The sequence below is a fragment of the Cottoperca gobio genome, chromosome 15 (assembly GCF_900634415.1).
Source record: "Cottoperca gobio chromosome 15, fCotGob3.1, whole genome shotgun sequence".
Taxonomy (NCBI): Eukaryota; Metazoa; Chordata; class Actinopteri; order Perciformes; family Bovichtidae; genus Cottoperca; species Cottoperca gobio.
In genome coordinates, this window is record NC_041369.1 from 2,290,197 (window position 1) to 2,314,650 (window position 24,454).

Here is a 24,454-nt window from a genome sequence, read left to right on the forward strand (position 1 = left end):
TAGTGCGGGAGGTGGAGCGCTACCAGTTGGATCTGGTGGGGCTTACATCTACGCACAGTCTTAGCTCTGGAACCGTACTCCTGGATAGGGGTTGGACTCTATTCTTCTCCGGAGTTGCCCAAGGTGTGAGGCGTCGGGCGGGTGTGGGGATACTCGGAAGTCCCCGGCTGAGCGGCGCTACGTTGGAGTTCACTCCGGTGGAGTTCACTCCGGTGGACGAGAGAGTTGCCTCCCTATACCTTCGGGTTATGGGGGGGAAAACTCTTACTGTTGTTTGTGCCTATGCCCCAAACCGCAGTTCGGAGTATTCGGTCTTCTTGGAGACCCTGAATGGAGCCCTGCAGGGGGCTCCAGTAGGGGACTCCGTAGTCTTGCTGGGAGACTTCAACGCACGCGTGGGAAACGTTGGAGATACCTGGAGAGGCGTGACTGGGAGGAACGGCCTCCCTGATCTAAACCAGAACGGTCGTTTGTTGTTGGACTTCTGTGCTAGTCATGGAATGGCCATAACAAACACCATGTTCGAACATAAGGATGCTCATAAGTGTAAAAAAAGGGGGACCAGAGAGTGTGTGCCAACTACAGGGTTATCACACTTCTCAGCCTCCAAGGTACTGGAAAGAAGGGTTCGGCCAGTAGTCGAACCTCTGATTGAAGAGGAACAATGCAGATTCCGTCCTGGTCGTGGAACAACGGACCAACTCTTCACTCTCGCAAGGATCCTGGAGGGGGTCTGGGAGTACGCCCATCCGGTCTACATGTGTTTTGTGAATCTGGAGAAGGCGTATGACCGGGTCCTCCAGGCGATACTGTGGGAGGTGCTGCGGGAGTATGGGGTGAGGGGATCACTTCTGAGGGCCATCCAATCCCTGTACGCCCAAAGCGAGAGTTGTGTCCGGATACTCGGCAGTAAGTCGGACTCGTTCCTAGTGAATGTTGGCCTCCGCCAGGGCTGCGCTTTATCACCAATCCTGTTCGTGATTTTCATGGACAGGATATTGCGGCGTAGTCGTGGAGGAGAGGGGTTGCAGTTCGGTGGCCTGAGGATCTCATCGCTGCTCTTTGCAGATGATGTGGTCCTTATGGCATCATCGGTCTGTGACCTTTAACAGGCCATGGCTCTCAGCAGGAAACCGGTGGATTGCCTACTCCGGGTAGGGAATGAGTCCTTACCCCAAGTGAAGGAGTTCAAGTACCTAGGGATCTTGTTCGCGAGTGAGGGGACGATGGAGCGAGAGATTGGCCGGAGAATCGGAGCAACGGGGGCGGTACTGTAGTCACTTTACCGCACCGTTGTGACGAAAAGAGAGCTGAGCCAGAAGGCAAAGCTCTCAATCTACCGGTCGATCTTCGTTCCTACCCTCACTTATGGTCATGAAGGCTGGGTCATGACCGAAAGAATGAGATCACGGGTCTCAGACGGGTGGCTGGCGTCTCCCTTAGAGATAGGGTGAGAAGCTCAGCCATCCGTGAGAGACTCGGAGTAGAGCCGCTGCTCCTTTACGTTGAAAGGAGCCAGTTGAGGTGGTTCGGGCATCTAGTAAGGATGCCACCTGGGCGCCTCCCTAGGGAAGTGTTCCAGGCATGTTCAGCTGGAAGAGATTATATCTTCTGACTGGCCTGGGAACACCTCGGGATCCCCAGTCGGAGCTGGAGGATGTGGCCCGGAGAAGGGAAGATTGGGGTTCCTTACTGGAGCTGCTGTCCCCGCGACCCGACCCCGGATAAGCGTTAGATGATGGATGGATGCACTTAATTTATCATTTTAAGCCCTCTTTAATATTCATTATTATCCTATAGGGACCTAAAACATACTTACATTCTTGTACGTTATATCAATGTCTTTGGTCTATATAGACATCTATATATATATAGGCAGATTATTCATACCACACCCGCATGAGGTTGAAACACCCAGAGAGGCAAAACGTTGGAGGTTATTACTGCGAGTTTACAAGACATCATGTATGGAGTCATTAAATTGATAAAAAAAAAAAAAGTCAAACTGCTTTTCAATTCTGTCAGAAATTAAGAAACGGATTATGATATCTGTAAACAGATAACCATTTTCATTGTAAACTCCATACTAGAATTCAAAGCTTGGTAGGGCTTAGCAAAGAGTCTACTGAAATGGTTCAAAGTCCATCGGTTGCATCTAAAGTCAGTGCATTCTGTCACACAGATTGTAAGGCTTTATCAGCAAGAGGAACGTTTTTGTGTGTCTAACTGTAAATTAGACAGTTACTTTAATTAAACTCTAAATGTACAAGAAGGTATATTTTGAAAAGTTTGTATCAGCTGTATCAGAACTGGAACATGTCCTTTCTTACTGGCTGTCAGGCTTAACCATCACTGTAATCACTGTCAATATGAACTGACCATGAGCAGGGACCTGTGGAAGAACAGAGCCAGCAGCTGAAGAAGATCATATCGGATGTAGTTGTCAGTCTTCTCCAGGCCCAGGATGCAAGGTGGGAAGAATGGTTTGTCTTCATTTAAAGTCATCTCATAAGCACTGTTCCAAGGGAAGAATCCAAACTGGAACAGGTATTTCACCACCACCATCACCTGGACAGAGAACAGCATGGCAGTGCCCCCAGTCAGACTAGAAAACAGCTCAGAAAAAGCAACAGTAACCATGACATCACACCACTCAGCAACATATATCAGCTGCTTGGGACCTGTATATATATATATATCTCTTGGACTCATTACTGTAATTCAGTAATTGAATGGTGAGAGATCTCCAAGTAACTAACTTATCACAGTTATATAACATTATGCACTTTATGATGAACAAAAAAATGTTTGATTATTAAAGTAAAACTTGTTATTGTAATTATTTTATTGCCAGTATTGCAAAAGCAACCTACCTAGATTGTTGTTCAAATCAAAGTAATCTCTTTTGACTGCTGCTATTATTAGTTAAAAGCTGTATTACATTGTGTTTTTGGCCACTTGGGTGCAGGAATACAAGCTATAATCACAACATCTTACATTATATCAAATCATAAGTTGATATGTTAGCTTTCATTTGGAGTGGTGTTTGCGTCCACCTGATAAATGTAAGTCCAATATTCTCTCTCCTTTTAGTTCTGGTTTGTTCTCCACCAACTCCTGAGAGAAACGTCTGTCCCTTTAGCTGCTGAATGCAGCTCACCAGATACCAGATACTCATTACGTTTGTTTGTCTGTTTTATGGTGTGAAGTAGGTAGTGTCCAGTGAATTTATCACATAACAATGCTGTTGTTGCTTCAGAACACGATTCACTCAGAAGCACTGCCCCGTAAAAACAAAGAAAAGAGCTAAAAGAGAATAAATATATCATTAGAGCTACAGAGTTGGTTGTGAGTTGGTCACAGAGCCATCTGACTGGTTGTTAATATAAAGAATATTGATTGCTGGATCTTTAAAGGTGACTCCCAAAGTGATAGTGTCACTGATAGTTTATGGAAAATACTTCATTTTAATTACATTTTCTAGAGTGTGTCTGTGTTTCTCTCAGTGTCCATACCTCTGTGTAGACTATAGCAGTCATCCAAAACCTCTTGGTTGGTCTTGGAACAGACAACATAGCCCATAGGAACACCAGGATAGGGAGGAACAGTGATATCACAGAGGCACTGACCCCGTTGTTTAACACTATGATAAAATAGCAGACTAGCTCTGAGTTGGCTGCCAGCAGGTTGTACAAGGCAAACAACAGCTTCAGCAGACGGCTCTGGCTGTTATAGAACTCTCTGCTCTGTTCTAGCTCCTCAATGAAGAACTGCCTGCAGAGAGAGAAGGGGAAGTCATAATCATGAATGTATGACACAAACATTATGGTATCACTGCTGCTAGACACACAGATCTCTGTGAAAGGTGGTCAAATTAAACCAGTATCCACCGTCACTGTGGATCATTGAGTACCTACTTGTCTCCCAGCAGCTCGCTGGCTGTTCTGGAGTGTCTGTGAGTGTTTTGTTTGGATGGTACCAGCTCCATGCTGCTGGATGGGGGTTCTGGACTCAACAGGTTCCCAGTGCTGTTGAGCCTTGGCCTGGGGGTCGAGCTGCCTGTCACACCCCTGCTATCCATCTCAAGGCAGCTGATAGAGTGATTCAAACACATACACATGAAATTACGAATACATACAAACTGAAAAACTGAGGATCTTAATAACTGCCAACATATGAAACAGACAAACACACTATTACTTTCTCTTTAGAGCTTTACCAGTGACACTCAAGGTGTACATTTTGTAGTGAGGATATAGCTAGAGAAAAAGGTAATGCCATTAAAAGCATAGAGGATTCATCTTTTATGAACATGCTCAGTAAATGTCATGTAAAACATTCAGCACAAGAGTGTCAATGTTCAATAAGGACAAGCTCACATCACCTAGAAAGGCACAACAAAGTTCCACCTAAACCTATGTACTCCTGCAAGGGTGTGGAACCACATTGACAGCATGATGCGTAGCATGATGCGCAGCATGAGAGTGGTGTCTCTCATCCATATGTGGATGGTAAATAGAAGGTTGACACACACTCTAACCCTAACCCACACTAACCTGTATCTGGTGGAGTCTGCATCTGTGTCATCCGAACAAGTCTCCAGTGTGGGACTCTCACTGCCCTGAGATACCTGGTCATCTGTGGAGTCTGCTGTATTATGCTGCCAACCAGAGGGAGACAGACCTAAGTTAGAGTGTGTGTGCTGAATGTATAATTCCAAAGATCAGTGTTTGCTCAACTGTTGTGTTTACCTGCTGTATCTTGTGTATGACGAAGTAGCGTTCATTGCACAAAACAGTAGATGTCTCTCTGTACTGTTTAGTAAGCAGGTTGAGCCAGTGAGTCAGTCCATCCACCATAGCCAAAACTATGGCCAATAAGAAGCGCAGGATATCCAAGATCCTCTGAACCATCTCACCATGACCTGCAGCACACAGCCAGAGAGACAGGGAGAGGAGAAGAAACTGTGACTCACTGTACATTTAGCAGGGAAACCTTTAAAAAAAAGCCTTCATCTACCGTGTGAACCTTTTTCTATACATTAGAAAGATTCTAGATTCAGTGCTTTCTTGGGTTATTTTTAAATGTATGTATGGTAATGACAAGGAGAGCAGTGTGCTTCCAAAATATTCTCACATTTCTACTAGTTCTGTTTGTAAATCATGTTTCATAATGACAGAGGTAAAATGAGATGTGCTATGGCATGTGCTCTTATCTGTGTACTGTCTAATGAACATGGCTATCTCAACCTAATTCAACCTCGAAAGTCTGAAGAAAGATTGTATTGGCTTTATGATGCCTGATAGAATTACACTCTAATAAACTGTTCAGCCTCATATGTGCATCATTTTCTGAACACACAACCAACATACTGATAGTAATTTGTTAGTTACCTTAATGATCACAATAACTAAGTACAAACACAGGAGGAAGCCATTCATTCACTACACACTGTAGAATGTAAACACGGTGGCTTGTTGTGATGGTGAAAGGAGGAGGAAGCAAAGACAATGTGAACCTACCAGACTGCTGTTCCTCTGGCTGCTCCTCCTGAAGGCCGGGGTCCTCAAACACATCATTGTCCCCACAACCTACACACACACACACACACACACACACACACACACACACACACACACACACACACACACACACACACACACACACACACACACAGCAGACACACAGAATTACAAATGTGTTAGGCTGGCTAGAGTTACAGAGAGTACAGTAAACACAATGTACACATTAATAAATCTTTCTCTTGTCTTTTTGTTTTTGCACATTTTTGTTGGTCTCTATGATTGAGAAGTGGTATATGCATTAAGATCGGATAAGATTAATCTTTATTGTCATTGCACAGAGTACAAGTACTGAGATAACAAAATATAGTTGCAGTAGCATCTAACCAGAAGTGCAAAAACTGTGGTGCAGAGAAAGGGAGGAGGGCAAACAGTCTGTGGTTGGTGTGCAAGGTTTCCCCAGCGAGGCTGCGCTCCGCTCACTCCCTAGGAATAAGAGACACTGGGGAGCTTTCTTGACCAGGTTTGATGTGTTGGTCCATGAAAGGTCCTTTGAAATGTTGGCGAAGTGGGATTCCTCACACAGGATTCAAATGCAAAATAGGTTTTAAATTGATTTGTGAAGCAGCCTGTGAGAGAACTGAAAATATTATTTTTCCTATATTGATATTTTACAACTCATTGTGTCTCAAGATACACATTACTGAAGACTTAAAATGTTTGCTTATTGTCATTCTACAACACAAAGTTGCACAATGAAATGCGAGTTGTAGTCTTTTTAACAAAACAAAAACATCATCTACATCAGAATGGGGATGAGAGCCACAGGGTGGCAGTTGTTTAGACTAGACACAGCAGCGGTACAGGGAGGATGGTGGCGGTCTTGAAGCAAAATGTCCGTGATGACATCAGTTAGCTTGTTAGCACATGTTCTTAGGATAAGAACGGGGATGTTATCAGGCCCTTCAGCTTCACTCATATTCACTCTCATATGTGTTTTCTCACATCCGCTGTGGATACTGACTCCAGTCCTCTGGAGGCAGGGCACACTGACAGCTGACTCTTTGTTGAGGAGATCAAAATGAGTATAAAGGTGTTCATCTGGCAACGTCAGGCAGGTAGATAATATAGCCGAAATTGAACATTAAAAATTTCACATCAGGGAAACTTTGAAGCTAATGTACTTGTAAGATTCTTGCTGGTCGAAGTTGTATCCTCATGATTGTTTGCACTTATTGTAAGTTGCTTTGGACAAAAGCATCATCTAAATTAACTGTAATGTAATGAAACATTGTCCATTAACTTTGACGTTTGGGCACCAAGATGTAAACACAGAGTTCGCCTCCCCTCGTCATACTGGAGTCTTGCGTTTTGTTGGTGCGGAACACGGTCCGCCCGGCAAGTGCAACCAATGATGTTATGATGGAGCCAGGTAAAGATGTTGGCACATAAGCCAGGAAAAGGCTGGGTGGTGGAGAAGCTCTGGATTAGCTTAGCTCCCATCTGGGCTCTCTTCCCTCTCTTTCTGGGTGGTGAAATATAAATGTGATGATTTGGTCCGTCAGGTAGGTGGTCAGAAGATGCCTGCATGAAGACCTTGCTGCACTTAAACCAATCCTCGTGCTTTCCTTTCCAATGTTGATGAGCGTATTTCTGTCACAGGCAATACATACTTCAATAATAAAGGAGAAAAGACAACAAATTAAAACAAAAATGTAGTATAGGTTTATGGGAGCTATTGCCCGTCGCATCAGCATGTGTTGCTGTCGCATTGGTCACAAAAAAGGATGTAAGAACATCTAACCTATCACAGAAAAAGCCTCCTGTTGTGAATCCACTCTTCCTTCCTTCTCTTTCTCTTTTCTCTCAATCCTCCTGATCTGTCTCTGGTGTCTCTGACGTTCTCTCAAAGCTGTTTTCACACTGGTCACCCACGCCTGGTATGCCAGCTGAGGGGAAGAAACGAATATCAACATGACAATAATAAAAAAAATTGTTTTAACACAGCATTTTAACCATTGCAGTGTACAACATTTCACATGTTTAGATATAACAACTGCAACTCTATGCAATAAACAATATCAGTCAATTGTTTAAACGCAGATGTTGGGGACATGTGACGGTGGACACTGGACACAGATTTCCAACTGTGTACTGCAGCATTGCACCTGGCAATAGACTGTGGTCATGTTGTAGCTCCACTGCTGTCTGGAGACAAACTCTACAACGTAGCAGGTGGGTAACCTGTAACTTGACATGCATGATGACAAACATGTACCTGTACATGGATATATTATCTATAAGTTAGTACATTTTATGAATTAGTTGTGTGTCTGACCTGACAGGCGGTCTGTTTCTGAGGTTTCTGTTCTTCAGACTCCTCTTCATCCTCACTGTCTGATTCAAACAGGTAGTACTCTCCTGAGTGGAGCACTGTGAGTAGAAGAAATACATTATAATGTCCTCTACCTCACTATATGGAGATGAAGTAGGACGACTACTTCAGTATGTTTTCTGTTTTCATTATCAACAGCTTGTCCTTGTTGTGATCCAAGATAAAAAGTATTGTTTGTCATACCTGAAGCATGGTCCAACCATGGCTGGTGCCACTTCTTCTTCCTGGAACTCTTCTTGTCTTTCTGGGTCTCTGGAAGTAAACAAGAGAAGGTTTAGATAAGAGGAGGTGTTTCACAGGACAAACCTCATGACGGGTGGCGCTCGAGTAAAGGCCATGGGATCATTAAAATGAAATGCTTCATCTCCATGGAAACAACAGATTTCATTATATATCCCCTTTCACACGTGCACTGCACCCCTGAAATGATCTAGACTTTACAGCTTCGAATCATTTGGACATCAAACAGACTTTACTCTGCCAGCTCCCTGCTACTAAGTCAGTGTGATTGAGTCCACGTGAATCCTCTGGAGCATTCACAGCAAGCGAGTGGAAGTGTTGATGAAGTTTCTATCGCGGCTGACATAATACCGGAAGAAAACAAACATCCAAGAGGGAAGAAGGGTCATTTACACGAAAACACAAAATAAATCGTCGAACTGCAGAGATGGCAAGAATCGGGAACTTCTGTCTGTAAAGGCTGACGCTGATGTTGTCAAATGAAATGCCAAGAGACTTGATAGTTTATGACCAAACATGATATCCAGTGGAGTATTCTCAGTAAGTGAGAACGCTTCTGACACAGACAATCTTCTTGTGTGTCAAAGTGAAACTCCAGACAATGACAATGTGTGGACCTCATTCTCCGGATACTGTACAGAGTATGAGAAAATGACAAGATAGTAGGGTGATAATATAATAACTTTGTTAATATAGCAACTTTCAAAATCAAAGTTGCATCATGCTTTACGATAAAATCGGCCATCATGAGGGTTGTGAGTCCCTCAGCTTGGAGTTCTTCTGCCTTGCCTACAACAAGTGGTAATCTTTGTTTAGAACGATACATAAAATCCTTGTATCTCCAGTTTTTGGTATTTTGACGTTTTCAGTAATCGAGTGAGACGTACCAGCAGTCTGACTGTCGTTAGAATCTTCACTTGTTTTATGTCCATCTTTGTACTTCTGCTGCTTGGAGCGAATTCTCTGCATCCTATGAGAAGAAGACAGGAAAAGGAAGAGCAAGAGACAGAATAAATGTAAGTCTTTTTCATAAAATTTGCTGTGGGCTAATGCAAAGCTATATATTCTATATCTACCTGGTGTGTACCATGGTATATTAGGGCAGGAGCCACAAATTGCATGTTTTTTTGCAGCCAGGTCTTCAGTTCATTTTTTTAAAAGTGGACTGGACATTTGAAATACTTGGATGCTACAAATAAGTGTGTACCAGATAGAGCCAGACTGTCACATTATTTTTAATTAATTCATAAACCCTGGACTTTAGTAGCTCATATGTGTTTCAGAAAGATTTCTGCTGATGTTCAAAACTTAGATAAAACACATATCTGTGTACTCTAAAATTAAAGTCATAATTTTTACAGAAAAAAATGAATGTCCATGAACTCTGTCTGCTTTAAGGTCCTCTTTCCTTTGTTGACAGAATTCATCGGACGTGACCAAAGAGTTGAGACAACAACGTTTGCTGTAGCAGGACATTTTGCAGCTTAACAATAACATTCAACACAGCAACATTTCAACAGTAAAGGAAAGTGTTATTAATAAGTACAAATATAAACAGAAATATTCAACTTGACTTTAGAAGAATAGGTGCTAGATATACTTAAAAATGCAACCTATCCTTTTTGTGATGTCATATACTGTATGTAGCCAAAGGTTTGTGGACGCACCCATGTACCCAATCCCAAGAGAACCTTTGGCCTGTTTTTCCAGGTTTTGGCTCCTTCCAATGAGTGCACATCGTAACACTACAGCATACAATTATATTTTAGACAGTAGTCCTTCCAACTTTGTGTCTTTGGGTTTCTTACTTCCTGTTTAAATATGACAATCTGAGAGCGTGACTGGCCAGCTCATATCCCTGACCTTAACCCCATCCAACACCTTTGGGATGAACTGGAACACCTGTGAGACAGATCTGATCCCCCGACATACGACTAACAGTGTCATCCCTGGAGGCTTCACCTGCTATCAGCCTGTGTTAAAGGTAATCACAGGTACAACACTTTCACCATCCAGCTTTCCATTGCTACATTTTTGGTGCACAATGCTACTCCCAAAAGTAACTGGCCTCAGCTGCATTTACTGTGAACACTTACGATCTCTTGAGCTGTGACAGAGATTTCCTCTCAGCTTGTTGGTGGAATGTAATGTTCTTCACGATACTGGCTCTGAAGAGCTCAAACCCCCTAGAAGAAAGAAACAGCAGTTATTGTGTTTGTCAGCAAGTAACTTAGGAGCCCATATCCACAGCAGATTCATTTCAATCAACAAAGAAAGTGTCAAATTAATTATAGGAGGCCAATACCGGCATTTTGAATGTTCACATTTTCATTGTGTACCTGTAATCTGAAAGGGACTAATACCCAGATGTGGTTTTCACTGATGCTGATATGTCAAAGAGGACTCTTGATGACAGAACAGTGTAAACTGTCAGCATGTTTTGACATGATCAAAGGCACTTGGACAGAGCACAAAGCACATGAAGTGATACTGCCACTGTAAGGAAATGGTTACCTCTTATTCAACTCCCTAGGATATGCTCATGTTTTATTGTCTCCCAATATTGATCTAATGTGACATAAACTAATGACATCCGGAACACATTGTCTTTATCAGTGATGCGTGACCTTTTTAAAGGGAGTGGAATAATTATGCAAACATGTGTTTGGTCGCCTGTGTCTGTATCTTTGTAATTAATTAAGATCACTTTTCAGGGATCTGACTGTTTTCACACTGATGTTTAAGTTGTTTTCTCTGTTCAGCCGTGACATAAAGCCACATTAAATCTACTTTGATTCAATGTTGTTAAACAATAAAACAGGAAAACGTCCAGAAGATGTAAATGCTTTTATAGGCACTGTACATGGAGTATAATAAATGTTCCTTATCTTGTTAAAATGAAAGTTTAGTCAAACCTGAGTTACTCCATTCAGTGAAGAACACAGTAACAAGTGGAAGCCATGAAACAATACTCAAATAGTGGGAGGACCTTTGAGCTTAGATTACTTTATTAAAAATACTCTTTTAAAAGTTAAAAAATAAACTTGAATGCTCGAATATTCTGTTATTAATTTATCCTAAACCTTGTGAAACATTAAAATGAAATTGATTTGTGACGCCTCATCACAGTCAAGAGCCTTGGTGAACATGAGATGTGACAAGTTTATTTCTCAGATTGTTTGATTTGAAATATCTTATGTGTAACAGGGATATATTTTCCTTTAATAATCTGGTGACCCCTCGCATTATGTATAACCGCTGCATTAGCTCCCTCTCTCAGTCAGTGGAGTGTGTCTTACCTCGAAGCCTGCTTGGCAGAAGCCTGCAGCTCTGCCATCACATGCAGGAAGTAGTAACTGAGGAAGACTCTCCTCTGTAGCAACAGGCAGAGAAAACAAATACTGTCCCAGATGACCCCTGCCTCTTCTACTGGGAGGCTGCAGGTCTTGTCACTCACTGCTTTCGCTGTCAGGAAGAAAAAAACATACTATAACACATTCTGCAGAACACAACCGTCTTTATTATTATTATTATTATTATTATTATTATTATTATTATTATTATTATTAAAGCACTTACGGTCATAGTATCCTTTGACCGTGCAAACCAGGCTGAAGAGTTGAATGACCCAACAGAAGCCCTTCTGCATCTCAAACACAAACACACACGCCAGGATCTGAAACACACACACACACACACACACACACGCACGCACGCACGCACGCACGCACGCACGCACGCACGCACGCACGCACGCACACACACAGAAAAGAGAAGAAGATGAAGTATGAACAACTTCCCTGCTGAGGGAGGACAAAAGTACAATAATGTGTGTTAATGACTGTGTAGGTCAGGGCTTCAAAAGAATCCACACCAGGCTCCTGGACCTGAAGGCATCCCTAGCCGAGCTCTCAAGGTGTGTACAGATCAACAGGTGGACGTCTTCACAGACATGTTCCACCTCTCACAGCTCCAGTCTGTAGTCCCCACGTTTCAAACTGACCACCATTGTTCCTGTCCAGCTAAATACTTGTATTTGTTTTAAACCTATGAACCCTAGAACCATCAGGTGTTCTGATTGTGGCCTTTTAATTATACCTAAAGTTAAAACAAAGACCCACCAGCATCTTTTCATTTATACGCCTCCCAGAACACCTGAGGGCCCACCAGTGCCCTCTGTACCATGCTGAACTTCCTGACAGACAGAGCGCAGGTTGTGCGGATAGGCACCACCACATCCTCCACCCTGTCACTAGAGGGAGCTCCACTGATTTTGTGCCATGCAGATTCATAAGCTGTATGGGAAAGGACTAATTTTTATATTCAGCAGCAGTACCTGAAAGCCTTAAGTCCATTAGCTCTGTTGGAAAGTTTAAGTTCTCGTCAAGGAGATGGCTGAGTAGCAGTTGGTCCTAAATATAACTTTTGAATCAACTGAGTTTGTAGGTCCTAAATACCCATCTTGTTTGTTTTGGTTGTTCATACATTGCTATGGAAACTGTTCCTGGGTTAGTAGAACATGTGGTTTTTAAGTCCGATTGATTTTAAATTATTTAGATTTTATTCTGTATAGTGTAGTATTGATTCATGTATCAATGATTGAATTGGTTGGATATCTTTACCCAATATATATATATATATATATATATATAGGCATATTTATATGTATATATATATATATATATATATATATATATATATATAAATCGTCTGACTGCTTGTGTTTTCAGATTTTTCTGACTTTGTTGTAGGGGTTGTAGAAGTTAACTTAGTGAGTATAATAATATCATAATTGATAGAAATCATGGACAGAACAAGGAAAATAACACCCAAGTTGTAATAATCTATATATATATCCTTAAATATTTCTAAATGGACACAGCTGACCCGGCTCTGAGTATTTATACCTTCTGTCAGTTTATACAGGAATTAAATACAATCAGTCAATTTTTACTTGACGGAGATGTTTGTGCGTGCCAGTGAAACATGTAATAAACATTGTTATAATCATGTCAGTTCTTCTCCAGGTATTCTAACAAATACCAAACATGTGTAACATAAACGTCCCAAGCAACACTCTGACCCCTTTAGTGTTTGGTGCAACGTCACTTCACTGGCAGCGTGGTGATGTTACTATTCATTCATTTTGTCTTCATGAGGTGTCATGAGCCCTCTCCCTGCCTGTCCACACTTGTCAGATCGTCTGCAAGCCTGCATCGGAACCCTGCCTGCCTGCCTGCCTGCCTGTCTGCTTTCAACTCTGACTCCTGATGTGTGATCCCGGACCTGTTACTACTACTCTGATCTCCAGCCCCGGTAAACCCGACTTGCCTTCCGCCTTACGACTACGAGTTTTGAATATCCCTGAACTGTACTACTGCCGTGCCTCATTCGGTCCTGTTGTGTGTGTGTTTCAATAAATCCTTGATCTCGAAATTGCGCTCCTGGGTCCTCGTCTGTCTGTCCTGACATGAGGAAGTTATATACTTGGAGCAAATGTCCAACAATGACTAATTAAACACTCTCCAGTCAGTATCTGCGTTTAAATCGGCATCAACACGATAACATTTCAGTAAAGCAGTCTGTATTTATCTATTCTTGTCCACAGATTAGAGAGGTGCTATGTCCAAGTGCAGAGCCATAAAGCAAGTCCGTCCACTGGGTTTACCTTCACTAAGTCATGTGCAAACAACAAAGTTACCACACACACGTTTACATTAGACTGCTCCGTTACAACTCAGACCTGATTACCAGAGCTCATTAACCCTGTTGTTTATTAAATTTCCCACACCATCTGTGAACAGATTTGTGATGCTTTGTGTGCTCACATCGTGGCGCTCTGCACCATACAGACAACAACATGATTTCCTGGAGAAGCGTGTGTCAATTTGTTGAGCAGATTTTTGTCATGCTTCCCTGTGATTGGCACATCTGTTTCTGTGACTGGCTGAGAGTGCATTCATCATTCACCACACCCTCCAATCTATATTCACTTTCATCCAGCCTTTTTTGCACTTTTCACTGCTGCATATACCTTATGCATAGCAGGACACACCCTCACAGTCCGTGAGACCAAAGCCCCCGCTTTGTGCTTTACATTGCACTTCCAAAATTAAAATAGGGCTCTAAATATAATCACCTCAAAATATCTAACTTGTTAGAAGACATACTGATAGCTGATGTTGTAGCTTCCTGTAGCTGCCACCACATGCTACTATTTTTCTAGAAACATATTTTATCGATTACCAAGAAAAGCTGCAAACTAGCACCGAATGATGAGCTTTATACTTACTGATAACATGTTTTTAGATATGATGACAGCCACGTTGTAGATGATGAGACAGTCCCACAGTGCGAGGCGGGTCCTGGATGATTTGACCAATAGCTGCGTACCAAACAGCAGAAAAAAGAAGCAGGCGAGCAGGTAGCCCAGTCCAAACACAGAGATCCTGGTGGCCCCAGTGATGAAGACCACCGACAGCACAAACCAGAAGAGGTGACGAAAGACCAACACTTTAGCCATGTCCAGGTAACTCCTGGAGGATGGCAGGAAAAGAAACACTTGATGTCCAAACATTACAGATTTAATGGACCAACATGGAGCGAGGCAAAGTGTTTTTTTAAGAGAAGCTCTAACTGCCTTATTTCTAAAGATATAAATTGTTTCTTTTCATGATGAGTTTCTATTAACAGTGATTCACTCAACAGCGATCATAAATCATTAGTCCAACCAGACATCAGCCTAGCCTGATATTATAATCTGATTGAAGTTTATGTCAAATATGTTGGTGTCATTCTGTGTATATGTTAGTTGATATGAAATATAAAACTGGTTATGTATCTCCATTATATAGTTTGTGTAGTGAACAGTGAACTTAAATACAGTTCAGATTTTCTTTGTGTTTTATAGGCTGCATTTTCATATATTTAAATCTTATAGTTTTAATCCTAAATTACCGCTGCACACTATGCATACATTTGAAAATTTTATTTCTTTAACTGTAAAGTGTTCCGTTTATTAAATATCTGGTCACAATGTTTTAAGAGCTGAATTTAAGAGATCTTTATTAAAAAGGTATGTTTATGTTAGATGTTTATTCTATAGGACAAATATCGGTGGATATTTCCCTTCCTGAACACTGACTGTCAGTAAGGGACTACAGCTTACTACAGCTCATAACAGATGCAGACAGCAGCACAGAAGACAAACAGCAGGTTCAACTGAGGATGACTGTTGAATCAGACAGACAGGCTGATGGTAAGATAGACAGACAGACAGACAGACAGACAGTCAGACAGACAGACAGTCAGACAGACAGACACATGCTGTATTTACCTGCAGTTGATGAAGTTGGGTGCAGGGTTAAATAGTCGACCTTCCATTGGTTCAGGGTGGTCTGTGTTCTCTCCTGCAAGAACCATCCACTCCTCTGTGTGCTCACACTCAAACACCTTCCACTGCTGGGACGCACACATCAGCAGCACAAAGTCCGCTATGGACACACACAACAACACAATACACACTCATCATCCTCATCATCATCATCATCATCATCATCATCATCATCATCATCATCATCATCATCATCATCATCTGCATCATGATCATGATCATCATCATCATCATCATCTGCATCATCCTCCTCCTCCTCATCCTCTTCATCATCCTCCTCCTCCTCATCCTCTTCATCATCCTCCTCCTCCTCATCCTCTTCATCCTCCTCCTCCTCCTCCTCAATATCATCATCATCCTCATCATCTTCATCATCATCAATATCATCATCCTCAATATCATCATCATCCTCCTCATCTTCATCATCATCATCATCATCATCAATATCATCATCCTCCTCCTCCTCGTCATCATCATCATCCTCCTCATCATCATCATCATCCTCAATATCATTATCATCATCATCCTCCTCCTCATCATCCTCATCATCTTAATCATCACCATCCTCATCATCTTGATCATCATCATCATCAATATCATCCTCATCATCATCATCATCAATATCATCACCCTCATCATCATCATCATCCTCAATATCATAATCATCATCCTCAATGTCATCATCATCATCCTCCTCATCTTCATCATCATGGCCAGTTCTATAAATCGTGCAGTACCAGCACAAAGGTTGGTCACTTATAAAGGCTAATAACTAACTAATGAATTAGCTGTACTATAGTGTCTTACATGTTACATTCAGCATCATGTACATTTCCACAGCACAACAGGCATGTCATACTTTTTGTTTCTCTTTTTAATATTCTCATTGACTGATTAATTTCAATCGCTTCTACTTTTCATTTACTGTTAAGCAACTGTCAGTGAAGGCCAACACTTCCTACAGAAGTATCACCTGGTCACCAGGACAGGGAGAAGTATGGAAGGCTTCATCTTCACATGACGTGCACACACACACACGTGGTAAACACAGAGGGTTCTTTCTTACATACTCTCAATCCCGTTCAATCCTGCACTCACCAGTCCTCCCTCAGATGTTCTCTCTCTCTCTCTCTCTCTCTCTCTCACACACACACACACACACACACACACACACACACACACACACACACACAAACACACACACACACACACACACACACACACACACACACACACACACACACACACACACACACACACACACACACACTGACCTATGAGGTTTTTAGAGTTAGGCACAGTGTAGAAGTCAGGCAGATGGATCCATTTAATGAGAGCTGAGTTAATCAACACTGGAGTGTTCCAGCGCCATGGGTAGTCTACAGGACAACACAGGAAAGACAAGCAGGTGCACTAGTTACACTATTTCACAGTTTTTCTTCAATGCTGTACTTTACATTTTCTACAGTACTTTACCTCCATTAGAGTTCTATATGATTATGAAAAACAACACATTGTGCTCTGTATGGACTTATCACTAATCCCACAAAAGAAGATGGAGTGGACATCTATGCAGAAAGACTGTGTGCAGCATGAGGGTCCGTTAAACCACTAACGTCTCTGCTGTGGGCATATAGGTTCTCTTTTCTAACTTCTAACCTGACCACTTGTAATCATCTTTGCATGTGTGTGTGTCTTTTTACCATATATAATAATAATAATAATAATAATAATAATAATAATAATAATAATAATAATAATAATAATAATAATAATAATACGTTTTATTTGTATAGCACCTTTCATACAAGAATTGCAGCCCAAAGTGCTTCACATCAAAAACATAACAATTAGTACAAGATTAGACAGAATAAGAGCATTTACAGTACAATAATCACAGTGTAGATGTAAATGAGTCTGAAGTACCATTATAAAAATAGCCGAATTAAAATAGTGTAAAATAGCAGATAAAATTGCAGATAAAATTGCAGCCTTTACACATTCTTTGACATTTTCATAATCCCTTTGTCTGTACTTTCATCTATATTTGTCTTTGCAAATAATCCACATACTTTCTTCCTATCCCTGTTCTCTGCTTCCTTCTCCCATAACATAAACTGTCTTTTATGTTCTTCCATTGTTTTCAACGCTTCAGATTTAATCTTTCTCTTTGAAAGATCTCTTTTTTCCTCTTGCTCTCTCAACCTTACTTTTAACTTTCTTACTTCCTCAACAATACATGATCCTCCTTCAGGAAAACCAAGCTTAAAAATGCATAAAATCATTTAAATTAGTTTAAAGTGTCACCATTAAAAGGCTAAAGTAAAGATATATAAAATATCACCATTAAAAGGCTAAGATAAAGAGATATAAAATATCACTATTAAAAGGCTAAAGTGAAGAGATATAAAATATCACCATTAAAAGGCTAAAGTAAAGAGATATAAAATATCACCATTAAAAGGCTAAAGTAAAGAGATATAAAATATCACTATTAAAAGGCTAAAGTAAAAAGATATGTTTTTAGCTTACTTTTGAAGATATTGAGCGAGCTTTCCTCCCTAATGTCTGCAGGTAAAGTGTTCCATAGCTTTGGTGCATAATTGCTAAAGGCTGCATCCCCAATTTTCTTTTGGATGTTTCTGGGAACATTTAATAAACCAGTAGTGGATGATCGTAATGTTCTTGGGGGCACATAGTTTATTAGAGAGTAGGCAGTGTAACTTGGTGCGTTTCCGTTTAGGGCTTTGCATACAAGAAGGAGGACCTTAAAGTACATTCTAAACGTTACTGGAAGCCAGTGTAGAGTGGCTAACACTGGACTGATGTGGTCTCGCCTCTTGGTTCTAGTCAGCAGCCTCGCTGCAGCGTTTTGGATGAGCTGAAGTCTCTCCGTTGTTTTTTTTGGGAGGCCGGTAAAGAGTGCATTACAGTAATCGAGTCGGCTTGAGATGAAAGCATGGATTAGTTTTTCAGCATCCTTTTGATTTATAAATTGTCGGATTTTAGCTACATTTCTAAGGTGGAAGAATGATGTTTTTGTCAGCTTGTTTATGTGGGATTTAAAGCTTAGAGCTGAGTCTATGATAACACCAAGACTTGTAACTTCAGGTTTAATCAAAGGAGTAAGTTTCCCCATGTTATTCAGCATCATCTCTCTTTTTGTTACAGGACCTACTAGTAGGATTTCAGTTTTGTTCTCATTTAATTTTAAGAAATTATTGCTCATCCATTTATTTATTGCTGACAGACAGGTGGTGATGGAGTTAATAGCTGTAGTATCATTTGGTTCAGCAGAGATGTACAGTTGCGTGTCATCCGCGTAGCTGTGGAAGCACACATTGTGTTCTCTAATGATGTCCCCCAGTGGTAGCATGTAGATGTCCACGGCAGTCCATGCAAGGGGGGGGGGCATATCCGTGAAAATTAAATTAATATTAGCAGAAAGATGCAAGCAGAGGTAAGTAGGGGCAAGAGCTTAGCAGAAAAGCGTCCGCACAGAAAGAAAGCAGGAAGTAGAAGAATATGATGATGTCCAGCCTGCAGCTCAGACGTGTTGTATAAGACAGGTGGCAGTGAGTGAAGAACGCTGGTCTCAGGTTTTTTAGAGTTACAGCTTAGCAGTTGGTCATTTTCAGAAGATTTTCTTTTTGGCAGTTTGCATTTTTACCTTTTTAGGTATTATGCATTAGAAAGACAGTTCCTCTTTTCACCAAGTTATTTTCTTCTCTTTTTCATTGTTGATTGCTTTTATTTTAGACTTGAGTATTGGCAGTTTAGTTCAGCCTTTATGATTTAATCATTTGTATCCTTTTTAATCATTTGTAACTGTTTATCTTAAAAAACAAAAACCTGTTGTGGTCCACTGAAAGACAGCAGTTTCTTCTGTTTTCGGACAACTTCCACAACAATCGGTAAGGCCTCTTTTGGTTTCTAATGTGTAAGAACATGCTGTGTCTCTCTTGAGGAGAGACTAGTGTTAAAGGTGTCGGGACAAGAGCCAGAGCAAGAGGGTATGCAATCTACTGTCCTCCGTGCTCTCTGTGAGACATTTCTCTAGAAGGAGAGAGACTTATTAATAGATAATGATTCACTTATTGAATCCCACTGATGATGAAACTATTCATTTGCATGATTGCCTGAGAATAGTGTTGATTGCATGTTTGTGGTTATTATTATCCCATAGATAGTGATTAGAGACACATTTAATCTCATTTACATGTGCTACTGCCTTGCATAAATCCTAAAGTAATCCAGACAACCCAGTGAAAAGTGAAATAGCAACAAACCAATAAGAGCGGGACTTTAGAGGACCGTGGCCTAGGCTGTATGTGTGTGTGAGGGTGTGTGTGTGTGTGTGTGTGTGTGTATGTATGTGTGTGTGGGGGGGTGTTAGAGCTAATGTGGCTGTATGTTGGGAGAAAACATATTTATCTACAAAAGGGTTAGACAAGAAACAAAGTCGAGGAACCTCTGGAATATGGACAGAAAAGCCCAGTATCATATTTACTGTTGTTGTGTATTGTGGTTGTGCTTAACTGCATATCAGGACTCACCTATACAGAGAGCAGGTGGTATGCCCACACACAGAAGATACTGGTAAATCATGAAGATGGACAGAAAGAGACAATATCTGGGCCAGATCATGGCCATAGCTGCCCGCCGCCGCCTCACCAAGATGGCTACCAACCAACAGCCATGAATTATCACCAAGAAGTTCATCCGCTGGCCAATCACATTAACCGTCATCAGGAAGCAAATCTTTAAAAAGAGGGTTGGAGATTTAAATAAAATGTAATATATTATTTAAATATTTGTATATTATACAATAATATGTCAATTTACAACTTGATTATCTTTTTTGCAGTAAAAACAGTTGTGCTCTAGAACAGTCTTAACTTAATTTATTTTTATCTAAAATGTTTTGCAATAGAAATCTTTACAGCAGTTCTCTAGTTAAATTGTTTTTCCTTTATTAGCTATCTTTTTTTAAATGGCCTTTGCCAAAAAGCCCTGGTTGTGATCCCTCCCAGCTACCTCTAATCCAAACTTGTAGAAGGTGTAGTTGAGCAGGTACTTGAAGCAGGGTATGAGGCCCTTGTCCAGAGTGTCCCTGGTGGCGGCGGGGAACAGAGCAGTGATGGTGGGAGGAGATCGCTGGAGCTGACGGTAGTGGTGAGCCTGGTGACGATACACTGTTGCCTCAAACACCAACAGCATCAGCACTATTAAATGGTTCTGCAAAAAAAAAAAAACATTCACGACACTAATTCAATTATGAGAGCAATTATTAACTCTTTAATGGATCAGCAGGTTCAACACACAAAGGTACTGCTGAACTTAATTACAAAACAAAATAGTTTCTCCTGTTCCTCAAGTTATATCTAGTTTTGGTTTCACTGTCACTTTTTTGAAAAATAAAACACATTTCTGCTTCTACCCCAATAAATAAATAGAATTTCATTTGTGCAGCTCAAAGAATTAAAAATATATAATTAAAAACAGCAAATGTAACATCTGTGTCCAGAAACAGTGGGGACGACACAGATATTTATTTATATTTATGGAATATACCTTGCTGTATCCCAGTACTGTTGCATCTTTCCTGATTCCAAACCATCTGGCTGGATCCACTGGGTCCTTGTACAGAGAGGAGTTCATCATCTCTTCTTGTAGCAGGTTGGTTTCATTTGTTCGAGGCTGTGAGGAACAGAGGAAAGAAATACATTCAGAAGCGGGACAATCAACACCGTATAACTCCAGCTCCCACTGGATCACATCACTGTCCTGCCGCCCCAGCTCATGGGATGAAAACAAGAGAAGAAAGAAGCAGTCAGCGCCGATGATGGTGATGATGCTGAAAGAACTGCTGCATTACTCACTTCCCTTTTTATTTTAGCACTAGTCCAGAGCTGCTGGGGTGCAAAACCTAGAGAAGTCAGTATATATTCAAGAATATCACCTCTTACTCTACATGTAAGTCACACATATCTCACATATGCAGGTTTCCATGCAGATACATCATACCTCGTGTGCAGCAACACATCTTTAATAAAGGTTTTCCATTTGTATCCCTCACTGTTTGATGGAAGATTTATTGATAACATTTTCTAAAGCAGTCATGGACATTTAAGACAATATACACAAGACATGGAGACTCTTACATGTGACTACGAATGAAGACAGATCCAGTTTCTGGAATTTATAAATCTCAGAATATGAGCCTTGCAGTCTACTCAAAGTCTAGACAAGTCAGACTACTTCTCCGTAATGAAGAGCTCCGTTGTTGTTTAAAACTATTAAAAACACATCAATGAGCCACATTGTTGCACATGTTCCTACCATGAACACACACTATTCTGCTGCCCCAAATCCTCACTACAGCACTAAATGTGGATTAATCTGCCACTGAAAATAATCCCCAACAAATGCACTATTTCGTCCTGTTTGAGTAATGTTTGCTACAGCGGCCAGCTGTTTTAGGAAATTACTGAGCCTTTTGTAAGTGTAACTATTTGAATCTTCTAGAGTTTTTTTTATGAAAGAAATGTGAAAAGAAGACTTTTGTTTGTCTTGAGCCTAGTATCTTTCTTTTTGATATGTGACTGTGGATCGTATGTATACTGTATACACATAACATTTCTCATGTCCCCACTACTGGTGTGCAAAACTCTGTGCAGCAAGCAAGATTACTGTAAACCACTGCAATTGCATTTCAAGAGCTTGCCACCCTCCTCAGCATGCACGTGTGTGTATTTAACAGCTATTAATTTCACCACAGGCGCAAATAAGGCCTTGTTCAAACTCAGCACAAAAGTGGTGGTGATGGCCTAGTGATCTTGTGGTATGGCTTCCAAACAGAACACCGGAAGGAGTTCAACACAAGGGCTGCCACCATTGTGCCCCTGAGCAAGGTACTTCACCCTGAGCTGCTCCAGGGAGACTGTCCCTGTAGTTAGTGCACTGTAAGTCGCTCTGGATAAGAGCGTCTGATAAATGACCTGTAATGTATGTTATTGTTCTAATACAGCTTTTGTGATTTTGTGTCAGACAGATGCACTTATACTCCTGGTCCATTGTTGTTTTCAACATATACTGTATATATAGAAACACATACAGTATAATAATACTGTACAACATTCTGAAAGTTAAGCTATTCTACGGTGGCCCAGGAAGCTCAAGATTATTTAGAGAACAACACTGAAAGTGATAAAACACAGATATTTTTGATGCAGAATGTGTGTGCATGTGTGTCTTACCAGGCTACAATTACTGGAGTACCCAACAGGGTCGACAACACTGAGCTGGTACAGCATCTTGCACATGATGATGACACACACCCAGACTGTCGACAGACAGGAAGCCATGGGCCCAAAGCGAACGTAGGGCATCGCCAGAGACCACAGCACCACCAGGACCAGGTTCATCACGGAGGGCTGCGGACAGACACAGGACAACATTTAGCTCATCATTCTCCCATTCAATGTGTGTATGTGTTTTTGTTTTATTCATTCTTTGACACACCCCTTTCACAAACACACCCATCCTTTACCTCTTCGAGTGAAACCCACACAGAGAAAAAGGCAACCATCTTGAGGATGTGGAGCTCCAGAAGCCTCCAGATAAACTCCTGAACTCTGCTGAGATTGTCAGAGAACCTTCTGGACAGAACCAGTATCCTGTCCATCACCAGACCCCACTTACTGAGCACCAACTCCACTGAGCAAGGGAAGAGAGAGGATGGGTAAACAGAGAGAGTGGGAAGGTGAGGGGTAGAAGGGAGGAACAGAACAACAGAAATCAATGGAGAAGTCCATGAGAGTTTAAGAAACATTTGTGAGTTGTGTGAGTGTTCTCACATAGATACCCAAGACATTCACGTTAACCTCACTTCTTACTTAAAATTATTCAAATTCATATTATCCAATACAACTCCATTACAGCCATCACTGTTCTCAGAAGCAGCTGTCACTTTCTGTTATCAATTATGTTTTTTCTCTTCCAAAGCTTTGTATGACTACAGAGGAACTGGGGGCCATCATCAATTGTTTTAGATATAATCTAAATGTACAATATTTAGAAAGGACACTGAGCTGAATTATAGCAGGTATGTTCAGACCTTCAGGCTGTGTTTATGTACAAAGTTTTAACACTGTATTTCTCTCTTAAAGCAAATATTCAAGCAATGCTGCTAAACATGTCTAATATTAAGCATTGAATGAGCTTTGGCATTAGTCTATACATGAGGTGATAGAGAGAGAAACGGATCAGTTTCATAAAGATTATGGTACCGCTCACTTAAACTTGACTTAAATACAGTAGATGACTATTCTGATGAGCGCCTGAATGCAAAGCTATTAATAAAACATGATTATCTTCCCACTTTGCTAGTTCTGTAATCATAAATGTGGGAACAATATAAAAACTCATTTGTGTTTCAATAAGCAACAATTTCATTGTGTTTAAAATCACCTTCGTCTTCAGATTCCTCATCAATGTTATTAACCAGGTCTTCCTCTTCAAAGTTCATTCCCACATTGCCAGAACCAATCTGCTCAGTCCTCTCGCGGTTCTTCTTCCTGCAGGCAGATTGTCTCATTAGGTCTTTAGAAAGGAAACATTTAGAATTCCTAGAGAACACATGATGAGGTTTGAATAAAGATATCTGTCTGCAAGCAGAAATATGGGAAATGTTCATATATATTGGTCATGAAAGGAGAAACGTGACTTATGTTATGAGTCTGGACCATTCTATTCAATTTCCTTGACTTTCATTCATGACAGGATACATTTGCTTTAAATTAAATAAATAGTTTGTGTCTGAAAGAATTCCCTGGAATAATTAACCACCGATTTCTATTTCTATTATAAAAATGAGTTCAAAATTCAAACATTTTCCAAAAT

At 40.9% G+C, this 24,454-nt stretch overlaps 1 protein-coding gene across 2 annotated transcripts in view; it reads right to left on the minus strand.

The window, feature by feature from the left end:
* piezo1 (piezo type mechanosensitive ion channel component 1 (Er blood group)) overlaps positions 1-24,454 on the minus strand; it is an 86,159-nt gene that overhangs the window by 17,626 nt on the left and 44,079 nt on the right. For both annotated transcript variants that reach the window (XM_029449577.1, XM_029449578.1), the window contains 22 exons: positions 24,023-24,129; positions 23,103-23,269; positions 22,810-22,986; positions 21,125-21,250; positions 20,588-20,788; positions 20,107-20,311; positions 16,825-16,929; positions 15,494-15,650; positions 14,450-14,693; positions 11,737-11,833; positions 11,457-11,622; positions 10,254-10,343; positions 9,045-9,127; positions 8,101-8,169; positions 7,861-7,955; positions 7,327-7,471; positions 5,523-5,591; positions 4,752-4,924; positions 4,557-4,660; positions 3,918-4,091; positions 3,516-3,774; positions 2,380-2,568 (listed from right to left, as the gene is read on the minus strand). In XM_029449577.1, coding sequence (XP_029305437.1) covers positions 2,380-2,568; positions 3,516-3,774; positions 3,918-4,091; positions 4,557-4,660; positions 4,752-4,924; positions 5,523-5,591; positions 7,327-7,471; positions 7,861-7,955; positions 8,101-8,169; positions 9,045-9,127; positions 10,254-10,343; positions 11,457-11,622; positions 11,737-11,833; positions 14,450-14,693; positions 15,494-15,650; positions 16,825-16,929; positions 20,107-20,311; positions 20,588-20,788; positions 21,125-21,250; positions 22,810-22,986; positions 23,103-23,269; positions 24,023-24,129 — 3,202 coding nt within the window. The remainder of the gene's footprint in view (positions 1-2,379; positions 2,569-3,515; positions 3,775-3,917; positions 4,092-4,556; positions 4,661-4,751; positions 4,925-5,522; positions 5,592-7,326; positions 7,472-7,860; positions 7,956-8,100; positions 8,170-9,044; positions 9,128-10,253; positions 10,344-11,456; positions 11,623-11,736; positions 11,834-14,449; positions 14,694-15,493; positions 15,651-16,824; positions 16,930-20,106; positions 20,312-20,587; positions 20,789-21,124; positions 21,251-22,809; positions 22,987-23,102; positions 23,270-24,022; positions 24,130-24,454) is intronic.